The sequence below is a fragment of the Sminthopsis crassicaudata genome, chromosome 2 (genome assembly GCF_048593235.1).
Source record: "Sminthopsis crassicaudata isolate SCR6 chromosome 2, ASM4859323v1, whole genome shotgun sequence".
NCBI classification, from domain to species: Eukaryota; Metazoa; Chordata; class Mammalia; order Dasyuromorphia; family Dasyuridae; genus Sminthopsis; species Sminthopsis crassicaudata.
Window position 1 is genome coordinate 568,860,482 of NC_133618.1, and position 12,438 is coordinate 568,872,919.

Sequence of the window (12,438 nt, forward strand, 5' to 3'; positions counted from 1 at the left end):
ATAAGCTGCAACCCCAGTTCAGGGATAAGAAAATAAAAATGCAGAGCAGGCAAATGACTTTCTCAAAAGTCCAACTAAACTCTTAAGGGACTAAATTGGGATTCAAGCCCAGTTCCTCAGTTCCTCTGACTTTAAATTCAATGTACTCTTTCTCCATGCTTTTTTCCAGCATTAAAAATGACCATGATGCAAGTTATAATAAATCATTTTCATTTTTCCCCATAATTTCCATTTCTCACTAAGACAAAACCTCAGATGTCCTGTGTGTTAAATGGACAATCATATGTCCATATAAAAGATAGATGATGCATGCTTGCCAGCAGTACTGACACCAACTATTGATAACTTTTCATTTGTTGGCTTCTTTAGAGAGTAGAAAAAGCCAGTCCCAACAATCCCAACTTGGTCTTTCCCATTTTCCATTATTCAAGCACTTGATTCTAATGTTTGAGTCACCCCCTGGCCAGCATTGACACTAAATTTAAATTATCTAAGACTTCCATTAGAGTCAGAGAGCTTATTAAAGCTGGGTATGGGACAATGTTGATTTCTTCCTTCACTACAGCCCTATTTACAGATTTTCTAAGTAGTAAAGATCTGCTATCTTCTTGACATTTGATCTATTGATGGGCCAGTTTCTTATAGCTTTGAGGTAATGAAGTTAGACATCAACTTCACTTGCCTTAAATGGAAAGAAAGAGGGGATGTTATGGGACAGTTGCAGCTCCACAACTCTAAATGATACCTTTTGAGTTGTATGATAGCCAAGATACTGGCAAATAGATACAGCAATGGGTGAGAGTGGGAAAGTAGGGGGAGTCATTTGGGCAAAACATTTTTTATGGATAACACAACATTGATTTCTAAGGATTGTTGAAAGATTGTCACTGAGAAGCATCCTGTAACAGAGTAATATTATTCTTTGGTCATTCTGGAATGTGTGAGACTCTAATGTTCTTCTGTTCTTGAGCATTAAAAAAATAAATAAAAATAAAGCAATAGCTGTAATGGTGTTTTCTTTCAAATAAGTAATGAATAACCCCTACCAGTTCCAACAAATGGAAATTTTGGCTTCTGGGCTTTAGTTGAACATCAATTAAAAATGTATAAAGGAACTGCTTATATTTGAATTTCATACATCTTAGAACTGTTTTCACATAATTAGAAAACTGCCCTGCTGTGTGTCAAAGTTCTTCATGGTTCAGATTGTCCACGTGAAGTGTAATGCATAGGCAATATAAAAAATGAGATGCCTCCTTAAGATGTTTCATTAATCTTGATGAAACCAAGAGGCCTAATGCAATTAATACTTCATGTTGGGGGGAGCTAAAAGGAATTTTAATCATAACTAACATCAGAGTAGAAGAGAAAATTCCTAGGTTAATCTGAGAGTGCAGAGCTTTCGAAATAATCATTCAAACAAATGATATTACCATGACTTTGTAGTTGTACATAGATTTGCCTATATAAAAGTATAATGTAATCAAGAGTTCTAGAGTATCATAAGGTCTAGGTTCTCTAGCTCTGCCAGTATCTTACTATAGGACTTTGATTTTATGAGCCTATTGGCTCATTACTAAAATGAGAATTTGAGACTACATGATCTCTGAGATACCTTCCAATACTAAAATACTAAAATTCACTTGAATTGCTCAAGTAGATTTTGTTTGTTTGTTTTTTAATGTTTTAAAAAGAGTGGCCTTTGAGTTTTCAAGAGAAAGGTTTCCTAATAGTTCAAAATGGGACTGTCCTTGTGATGATTATAAATACAAGGTTGTTGGTCTAAAGATGATTTCCTTGTTTCTTCTCAGTACTTTCAATGGGTATGTCCCTGGTGTGAAAACCTTCCCAATGTATTATATCAGTGGGAATAGCAGTTGTAGATGGATTTATGATAAATTATACATAGTAAGTTTGTTTACACTTCACAATATTTCACTTGCTCTCAGATATATAGGTTCAGTGTGTTTTCTTGTTTCAGAAAATTCAAGACATTTGTGGTAGAGGGATGAGGGGTATCTGCACTTTGCAAGGCTGTAGTGAATAGATCTAATAGTTGTTTTGTAACGGAGTGGCTGAGGGAGGGGGCAATGTTAACTTGCTTAATGTTAGTAGCAGCTAGTTGAGAAACTAACATTTAAAGTACTAGAACTAGGACTGACAGATGCTGTTTAATTTGTTTTTTAAGCAATTCTAAGTATTTATATATTTTTTGTTTGTTTTTTGTCCCTTTCACTTTTAGACTCAAGAATCTTTAAATCCAAATAATTTAGAATACTGGATGGAAGATATTTATACTCCAGGCTATGATTCATTGTTAAAACGTAAAGAGGCTGAGTTCCGAAGAGCAAAGGTGTGCAAGATTGCTGCCTTGATTACGGCAGCTGCTTGCACTGTCATCTTGGTCATTGTTGTACCCATTTGTACAATGAAGTCATGACTCCATAAAGAGGACCAAGAACACTGGACTGTTTACTGTACATAATTCTAGATATCTTCTCTTGTATTTTCACATCTTGTGACAATATAATAACAATTTATTGGAATGAATGTAATATCATGGTGGTTATTCTGTAAATGATGAAGATAATTTTCAAGAAAGTCTACTTTTAGAAAGAAATGCACTATTCAAGTCAATTTAATCAAAATTTTTATGCATTTTTAGAAGTGCAATATTTTCCTACCAAAACAATACATTTTAGCAGTGAAATTAATAGAATTCCAAGCAAAAAAAAAAAAAAGGAATGAAAGAAAGAAAGAAAAAAGAAAGCATGCATTTGCCTCTTGTGACATTTTTTATGAGTAGCCAGTGGCAATTGTGTTTTAATGAAGATATTTGATACTTGTCTCCTTGGAGCAGCCAAGCCAAGAGATATTAAATAGTAAAGAAATATGAATGTATTATATTTTTACTTAGTCATATATACATTTATTGTCCAATAGTAGCAGGTTGTATATCCATAAAAGGACTTTATTTCCTTATTGAAATTCCTAAAGGGCTCTTGATTATTCATTCTTGCCCTTCTCCCTTCATTACTATCCATGTGCAAGTTCTTTCCCACTTGGCAGTTCTCCATTTTATTACGCTGTGTACCCCTCTTGCTTCTGCTCATTATTGATTTGTGAGAAGGAAGAATAGGTCAATTCTATTAGGATCTGGCAGGAAATTTTGCTCTGGAAACTTACTTAACTAAAGCATTGAGTATTGTAGACTGATATCAACCCCCAACACATACACACACACACACACACACACACACACACACACACACACACACACACACACACTCAAAATTTCTGTTTAATAATATTTCAAATACTTTCATTAAAAAGTTACATTTGAAAATCATGGATACCAAAGGGTGAAATTCCTTTCTTTGCCGAGGCAATGAGCATCAATCTCAGTAATATTTCTCCTACTTGGATTCCTCATCCTGTTTTCCTAGAGACACTGAAACATGTCTTTCTGCCTCACAGAATAGAGATAACAGTTTACTTCTTATATTTTCACGCATAATATTTTGATAGACCACATTATAAAAGTCAGCAATTTCTAATTGCTATCCATTTTTTTCAATGCTTGCCTGATGGTATATTTGCATAACAGGTTACTGAGATATTTTCTGTTCCCTCTTCTTCTTCTAATTTCTAGAGATATACTTAAAATGTTTTGTATTTTCTGATAATTTACTTGAAAAACATCATAACTCGAGTATACAAAAAGTTCCCAACAGTATTTTCTCTCTTATAATTTGGTGAATAATTTAGCAATCTTACTGAAAAATCTGATTTCAAGTTATTAGTTAAAAGGAAACAAAGGATGACAAGTTTTTTAAAATGATTCTTTCCAATCACAATGGATAATTACAATTTTTTATTGTTGTTGTTGGACAAGGATTGCCTATTTTTGTATGAGTAGGAATCTAAACACTCATAAAAACTCCAAAATAGTTATATGTAATTTCATGTGCTTAATTGCATATCTTGGATATGCCTTAAATATGGTAGGAAGGTGCTCAGTAAATATTAAATCAATCTATTAGCATATTAGTGCTGGCTAATTTAATACATGATTGAACTTTAGTTTAAGAAACAGCCTTGTTAATTCTGTTGGCAAAGTCATAACCAGGACTTTCATTTAGGATACTGAAATCTTCATATGTGAAGATATGGATTTATGGATTGAAACTGAAAAAGTAAAAAGTTCTGCTTATAGATAAAAATTGACTATTTAAAAAAAATGCATCTCATCAATGTCTGAGAGTTGGAGTATTTTAGTCTGAACTGAACACAATGAACATTTTTGTCCTTCTCCAACCAAGGAGATCACTGTATTAGCTGCTATTGAGATGCATAAATGGAAGTAAACAATCAGGTGTGATTTCCCAGACTTTTCTTCACTCAGCTTTTAGCCTCAGTCTCACTAGTCTCTCCTTCCAAAGTGAAGCCAACATGGAGTCAAGAATAACAACAGCTTATATTCTTGTTCTATGGCTTCCAAAAGAGTTGGACAGATTATACCTATATGCCAAGGCCATTTTAAAATCTCCTTATCCTCTCATTAGTAAGATCAACAGGAAAAATGCTATCACTTTGGATGCCTGAAACATATACACACAGAGCTGTGTGTCTCATATTTAAAGGCATAAAAGCCTGTAAGAACATGTGCCTTCTTGTGTATGTTTGCCATGAAAGAAGCAGAGAAAACTAGACCGATTTTTTACTTCCAATACAACCTCTCAAAATAAAATCCGTTCTCATTGATAAATAATAGGTGATTCCATAGCTATTAGTACCTCTATATTAGATTTAGAGCAAAAGGGGACCATAGAAACCATCATTTTGTCAGTGACAAAAATGAGGCTTGGAGAAGACCTGAGTTGTTCAAGGCCACTTAATAAATTTCACAGCTGGGATTTGAATCTAGATTCTATGACTCCAAATTCAGCGCATTTTTCACTGAATCACAACATAAGGGTCAGTGGTATAGAAGAATCATAATGATGAAAAGAGCTTCCATAGGGCACAGAGCCCTTTGGGATCATATTAAATCAACCTGACAAATATAACCATAGCAAATTTTTTTTGTTAGGAAGTCATTATGGTCAGAAGCCCATGCTAATCTTAGTGATTATGAAGACAGCCCTGTATATATAAACAGTGGGCTCTGGGGAGATGCTCTGGTCTTTCCTCAGACACAAAGTTTTCTCCTAGCACCATATTTCTTGGCTTGTGAGCTCTCCCAGGTTTTCCTACATTCCTTCAGTTGCAGGGGAGTGAGGCCAGGACTCTTTAGTCCTGTACAACATTGCTGAGGCCTATCAAGCATCTCTGAACTGGGATATTTCCCTAAGTGGTTATTCAGCAAGTTGCTGTGGTGTTTCATGTCTTCTTTGCTATCTTTGTATAGCAGGCACTGTACTGACATTTGATGTAATTCGTACACTGTGCCTGAAGACTGATATACTCATAGAAAAATTCATGTAATTCTAACCTTTCTCAATATTGGGTCACCTTTTTTGGATGTATGTGTTAAGTGTTTTAAATAAATATTCAAGATACAATTATGAGAAATATATGCTAAAATAAGTTATTCTTAGCCAATGATTAAATTCATAATAATTTCATCTTTCTTTGTAGATCTATTTGATTTCAGCTGTATTTTGAACACAGCCTTGCAGATAAGTAAAAAATATTACCACCTCACAACTTTAAAAAAATTTCTTTTTGTCAAAACTTTTACCTACACTCTCCTTTATTAAGACTATACAGTCTGTATAATAGGGTATAATAAATGAAATTGGTATCTTTCCCTACTAGATGGTCATATATTATTAGTAATTCAAGGCATGCTGCTATATGACTTTCTGCAAGGCTAGTTTAATAGACATGCTTCACTTCTTAACTTACATGTCTCATGGCTTACCTGTAGCAGACTCCAACAAGCAAGGATTCTGTTAAGTGGTGCAATAATTTATGAATATGTTTGACACATAGTAGGTTCATTGTGAACAAAAGCAACCTACAAGAATATTGTGGTCAATCTTGTGAACTAATTGAACTAATTACCAAACCAGTATATACTGTATATTGTACTATGGAAACATGTATAAAATGGAAAAGATATTGGTGATTTTTGGTGTGATTGGGGGGGGGGGAAGTGTTATTATACAATATTTAATATTTAAGTAATAATGAAAAATGCAATGAACTGTTTTTTCTTATGCCTTATATACAACCTGATATATAAAGAATAAAGTGAACTTTTAAGAATGAGGACTATTAAGGAATGTACATCCTTTGGGAGGCAAGAACTGTCTTTTATATGTCCTGAACAGCACTAGTCACACTCTCAGTGCTTAATAAACGTTATATAATACCAATAACTGCGTATGTTTTTAGATTTTTTTCTTTCCAAATGGTGAGCATAAAAATTTGCTAATATATAATGGTTGATTTCAAGTTATTGAGCAAATTTTGCCTCTCCAAATAAAATAGCAAATAAATTTGAAAAATGCAAACATTTTCTAGTGATGAATTAATACACATAAATTATATTCTTTTATAACTTTATTTTTCCCAGGGACAAAAAGATATTTTCTTTGTTAAAAAATAACACATATGGTTTTATCAAGGATATGACCAAAATCTGTGCTTTTGAAATAATAAGGTAGAATATGATAAAAATAGAATTAACTTTGCCTTGACTTCCCAAGTAACAACTCAAAAGAATTAAAATCCCAGGTCTAACCATTAAAGAAAAGTTATTGCTTTGCAAATTAACCTTTGCACAGCATAAAAGATGGGTAACATTTTGTCATCTGGACAATGCGAGCAATAATTATAAAGGCTCTCACTATAGGTTACAGAGACCCAAAACAAAGATATATCTTGATTTTGTAGGAAATTTTCATTAATTTAAACCTCAGCAATACAGAATTACAATTTTGGCCTTACTGAATTTTGCCTTTACAACTTTTGCAAAACTTTACTAAGAAAATATGTAGAAGAAAAGAAAGAAGCAAATACACAAAACAAGATTTTAGGTCAGGTGATTGCCAGACATTTTTCCAAGCAATGTTTTCATTGATATAGGTAATATCTGGTATAGAAACTGTTTTTACTGCTATAGATGAAAAGCAGAAGCTCATCTGTAATTTAGTTTTAAGTAGAGTTTCTTGGAAGCATTGAGAAGACATATAACTAGCTTAAGGTTCAATTGCCTTACTCTTCACGTGATCTATTTTCCAACTCACCTGTGTTACTGTCTATTCCCTATGTATGAGAGGTTACTCTCCATATCCATGTTCACTCCCCTGTCTCCATACCTGAAATGCACTCATTCATTTCTACCTCATAGAATTTCTAATTTTATTCAAAGCTCAAATCAAGTGCCACCTGTATAGAAAATTCATTATTGCTCCATTCCCTGGCAAGTTTTCTTTCTTCTTCCTCTCTCAAAAAAAAATCATCTTGTTTGTATTTTTGCATTTTATTTACATCAGTTTGCTGAGATAATGTCAATTTACTGAAGAAAGGAAGTACTTTGTTTCTGTCTATTTAGTCCTAGAACCTAGGGCAGTACCTGTTACAAATAGGTGCTTAATAAATGTTTATTGAATGAATGCATGGGCTTCTGATGAATTCTGATGAATGGGCCAGTTCCTATAAATTTTGCCATACTGTCTCTTCTTATTGAAGAAAATTAAAATTTTCAAAAATTTTTGAAATATACTAAATATTAATCCTTTAGATTCTAGTAGTGGAAAAGCCTTTACAAATAACTGAATCTAATCCCCTCATTTTATGGATCAAAAAAAACGAGGTTCAGAAAGGCAATATAACCGCTACACATTTTTTTTCCTAATCTAATGTATGCCCTTTGAGGCTCATCACTTGACAATATTTTGATAATCTACTTCAAATTACTAAATGAACTCAAAAGGAAAAAGTTGCATTTCTTTTCAAAGTCTGCTATAATTTGAACAGGGCCAAAATTTAAGGACATTTTTTCACAGTAATTCAAAATATCTAAAATTTGACCATGCTTGTGATTTAATTTGCATTTGGATAATTCCACTTTTTGATTTAATTTTTAAATAAGTTAAAAACAAAGAACAAAACATCAGTCTGAATAACTTCATTTCACGATTTTGCCTAAAAGATAGCAATACTACAAGACAGTGATAAAATACAATCAGCAAAAAGGTAGGAAAAACATCAAAGATATCTCATAAAAAGACCCTATTTCAGATCTTTGGAATTCCATTTCTTTAAAGTAGGGCTTTTTGAAGTCTTCAAATTAGCTTCAACTGAGAGCAACCACATCTTTAAAAAATTCCTGAAAGATTCATTAAAGGGGCTGCATAAATTTATTGTTAGGAATCAACTATATAGTCAGAGTTAATTGCAAATCAGAGTTTCCTTCCATTTGCAAAGCAAACAAATTGCTTAGTGGGGTCACCCATTAATAGCAGAAATATAAATGGTATTCCACTGAGTGCCAATGGTTATTTTGTACCCATTGTACAAATCCAATCACACTAAGGGATTAAAACTGATGCAATACTACTTTTATTAACAGGCTTACAATACATTATATGGAGGCATTAGAAATAGCTGGGAGTCAGCATTTTAGGTATAAAGCTGGAAGAGACATTAAAAGTCACCCAAAGCAAATCCTTCATTTGATAGATGATGAAACTAAGGGCCTGAGTTATGAAGGCTTACTTGCTCAAGACTTGTTCAAGACTACTCAGGTGGTAAGGGATGTTTTGCACTTCAGAGCATGGTGTTTTTCTAGAAGAAAGGGAATACCAGGATTTGCTCCACCGAAGTCACTGTGTTCCTAACTCAGTTAGGACCTCATTTCACTAGCTAGCACTGATTCCTACCATACTGAAAACATTTAAAAGCCTAAAAGTTAAAGTAGAAAACTTTATGTTCACCTACCTACTTGTTTGTAGCTTTATTTCTAATCATGTAACAGGATGTATGGGATCTTCATGGAGGTCTAGCACCACTGGTGTAAACGTGCTGTTCATGGCTGCTCATCTACGTTTGGTGAATGCTTTTCACCCAACTCTCACCTGTGGCTCCAAGAAGCTGTAAAATGTGCAGCACCCACATCCTGATATACTATGTTGGCAAACAAGCTAAAGCATTTTGAGGGTAACTAATGCCTTTAAACCCAACAGTGAAGTAGGGATGAGTAATCCAAGCATGGGAAAAGGTAGGGAGAAGAATTTGTTCCAATGGCCTGAAGCAGGCACTGTGAAGAACTTGGTCATAAATTGAAGATGTCAAGGTCATCTTTGTCCTGCCATTAGATTTCAATGATTCAGGAAGACAAGAGTAAGGCTGACAACTTTGTGCAACTCTTCCTCACTTAAATTCAATACACACATAAGTCAAGACTTCACTCTTTGAAGTCATTGGTCTTCTTCAAAAATGAAGGACAAAACCAAAATGATGTAGTAAAATCAGCAAAGGATTTGGGAGTCAGATGATTTGTGTTCAAATTCCAAATTACATAAATTATTTCATCTCTCTGGCTTTTCCTTTCTCTCTATATAAAATTAGAGGATTCAATTACTGAATTTAAATTCCTTTATAATGAAAATCATATGATCCTTTTTGAATTGATTTCCTATTTCTAAACTTTCATCCTTCACTGATATATTGCCCTGTTGGCATATTCTTTCCTAGTGTAGTATCCTCCTTATTTTCTGATCTCCTATCTCCCATGAATTCTGATATATAAGCTTATGCTACTGCCTGCTTGCCTATCCCATTATTGATTTCCCATAACCAAAATTGATTCATTTTCCTTCAGTTTACATTTTTAATTTCCCACAATGCCTCTTCCCTATTAGCTCAGTCATCTTGCCCTATTGGCATCAGAATATAGCTGACTCTCCTTGTCTCCATCAAACCAGTAACTACTGATTGTACTAATGAGTCATCCCTATTCTATTTCTCTCCTCCCCAAGCCATCAATTCTCTAAGTATTTATGAGACTAAGATATGATAAAATAGCACTAACCTTGAGTTCACATATAATATCTGGCATATTTGAGTTTTTAGAAAGAGTCTCTTGTTCAACTCTCTTAATTTGCAAATAAAGAAACTGAAGTCCAGAGAAGTTAAATACCCTCCCAAAGGCCATAAGTGGCACAGCCAGAGTTGGAATACATCTTCTGACTCCAAATATAACATAATTCTCTTTGTATTCAGGTTGTCTTTTTCATTTAAGGTGCCACTGTGAAGAATTAATCAATCAAATATATAGTACTCTCACAAAGTGCCTAACACTTTTCTAGGTATCTTAGAAAGTACTGATGAGAAAGGTCTTTGCTTTTCCAAGAATAAAATTTTAATTGGGAGAGGATAGAGTAGGTGTATATGATAATGACACCATCAACCATAATGACAACAACCATTTATTAAGTGCCTATCATGTACCAGAAATGGCATCAAATCCTGGGGATAATAATAGTAATATCCATCATTATTTGAAGGTCTGCAAAATGCTTTACAAAAATATTTTTTATACTTACAACAATTTTAGGAGGTGGGTGTTATTATTCCCTTTTCCCAAATGAGAAAACTATAATAATCAGAGGTTAAAGGGCTTTCACAGAGTTACACAGCTGGAAAATGTCTGAAAGTGGATTTAATTTTACATCTTCCTCACTGCAGATGTCTGAAAGTGGATTTAATTTTACATCTTCCTCACTGCAGATCCAACACTCAATCTACTGTGCCACCTAAGCTAAGGGAAGACATTGAAACAAATAGAATTTTAGGAGTCATTCCTCAAAGAGCTTGGCAACAGGCACCAAATGAACTAAGAATAAAGAATAGAAATAATACACGTTTTTAGGAGCCTTCATTTTAAGGGTTACTATTGTTACTGAGTTGTTAGTGGCTCATTGCAATACCAGAGCCACCTGCCAGTGGCTGCTGGAGGTCTAACTCAGACCTGTAGAATGGATCTCTTCATGTGAGCAGATGACGATGCTGATGACATAAGGAGACTGAGAGGTAGTTGCTGAATTCTGACCTCTCCACTGAGAAGCAGTTGCATTGTCTAACCTCTCTCCTCTTCCCTCTGCCTCCAATTTATTTCATTCCCAGTCCACAAGTAACACTTGTGTTAGTAAAGGCTGCTTTGTAACTCTTTCAGATGTTATGATTCATAGATGTAGAGGGTCTCTGAGAATTGATCTGCCCCTTCACTTAGGCATGGTTTTAAACAGTGGCTGATTCTTTGTGACCCTATTTGGGGTTTTCTTGGCAAAGATACTGGAGTGGTTTACCATTTCCTTCCTTAATTTATTTTACAGAGGAAGAAATCGAGGCAAATGGGTTAAATAACTTGCCGAGGGTAACAAAGCTACTAAATATCTGGAGCTAAATTTGAATTCATGAAAACAGCTCCTTGACCAGTTATCCATCCATTATGCCACCCAGCTGACACATTCTTTAGATAGTGAGGCAAAATGTTGAAACCTAGATTTTAGGGTTTCCAGAGAAGAAAAATTCAGATTAATGAGGACCAAGGTTTAATTTTAGAGAACTACCAATAAAATGGACTTGATTATGAGCCAGGATGTAAGTGAGATAGGATTCTTTAGATCCTTCTCTGTGTACTTAGGCTTGGGTTTAGCTTCAGATATGGGAGAAGAGGAAGGTTCAATCTGGGGCTAACTAGACATAAATTCCAGGTTTAAAGGAGTGTATGAACCCTTAAGTATTATTGACTACAATATATTCTATGATTAATTTGGGGGGAGTTTTTTTTCCTTACTCTAGCCTTTATAATAAAAGGGCCTTTTTATTTATTCTAGTCTATTAGATGGATATTTTGAGAGTTAGAAAGCCTGAAACCAGAATTCCCTTTGGGAGACATTGGATAGCTGGGATATTTAATAAATGCTGGTTAACCAACAAATTGCATGTCTTAGACTGCTATAATAACAGTAACACAAGAAAAAAGTATGATTGGATACTTGCTGAAATTGTTTATCCAAATTGTATGTAACACTGAATTTCAATCCTAGATTCACATGTTGAATATCACACATATTTCTCAGCAACAAATTTGAACGCAATAAATAGAATCTAGTTTTATTTTGTGTTTTTTTTCTCATGAATCCAAAAATGAGCATCTTCTTAGAAAATCAAGAGAATAATATGATTCAGGAGCAAAGAATAGTATTCTCTGATTGTCTGTTCTCCTATAAATAAGAGGATGCAGGGTTAAATGTTTAAAGCTTTTAGATGAGGAAATGTGAAAGGGCTACTGTTAACTCTGACTAGCTTTTGTTAATAGGTCAGTAAAAGCTAATAATTACATAAAGTTTTATTTTCTGTCCAAGGACTTGTATTAAATAGTCCCTCTGCAGAGACTTCTACTTTTGACCTTTCTGATCA

At 34.0% G+C, this 12,438-nt stretch overlaps 1 protein-coding gene across 8 annotated transcripts in view; it reads left to right on the forward strand.

Annotated features, from left to right (window-relative positions):
• The window catches only part of MINAR1 (membrane integral NOTCH2 associated receptor 1), a 42,709-nt gene extending 36,328 nt beyond the window's left edge, over positions 1–6,381 (forward strand). For 7 of the 8 annotated variants that reach the window (XM_074295215.1, XM_074295220.1, XM_074295214.1 and 4 more), the window contains one exon: positions 2,243–6,381. In XM_074295215.1, the coding sequence (XP_074151316.1) occupies positions 2,243–2,440 (198 nt within the window). In that variant the 3' untranslated portion in view covers positions 2,441–6,381. The remainder of the gene's footprint in view (positions 1–2,242) is intronic. The other variant, XM_074295222.1, reaches the window with a different exon arrangement.
• Positions 6,382–12,438: the final 6,057 nt, after the last annotated feature.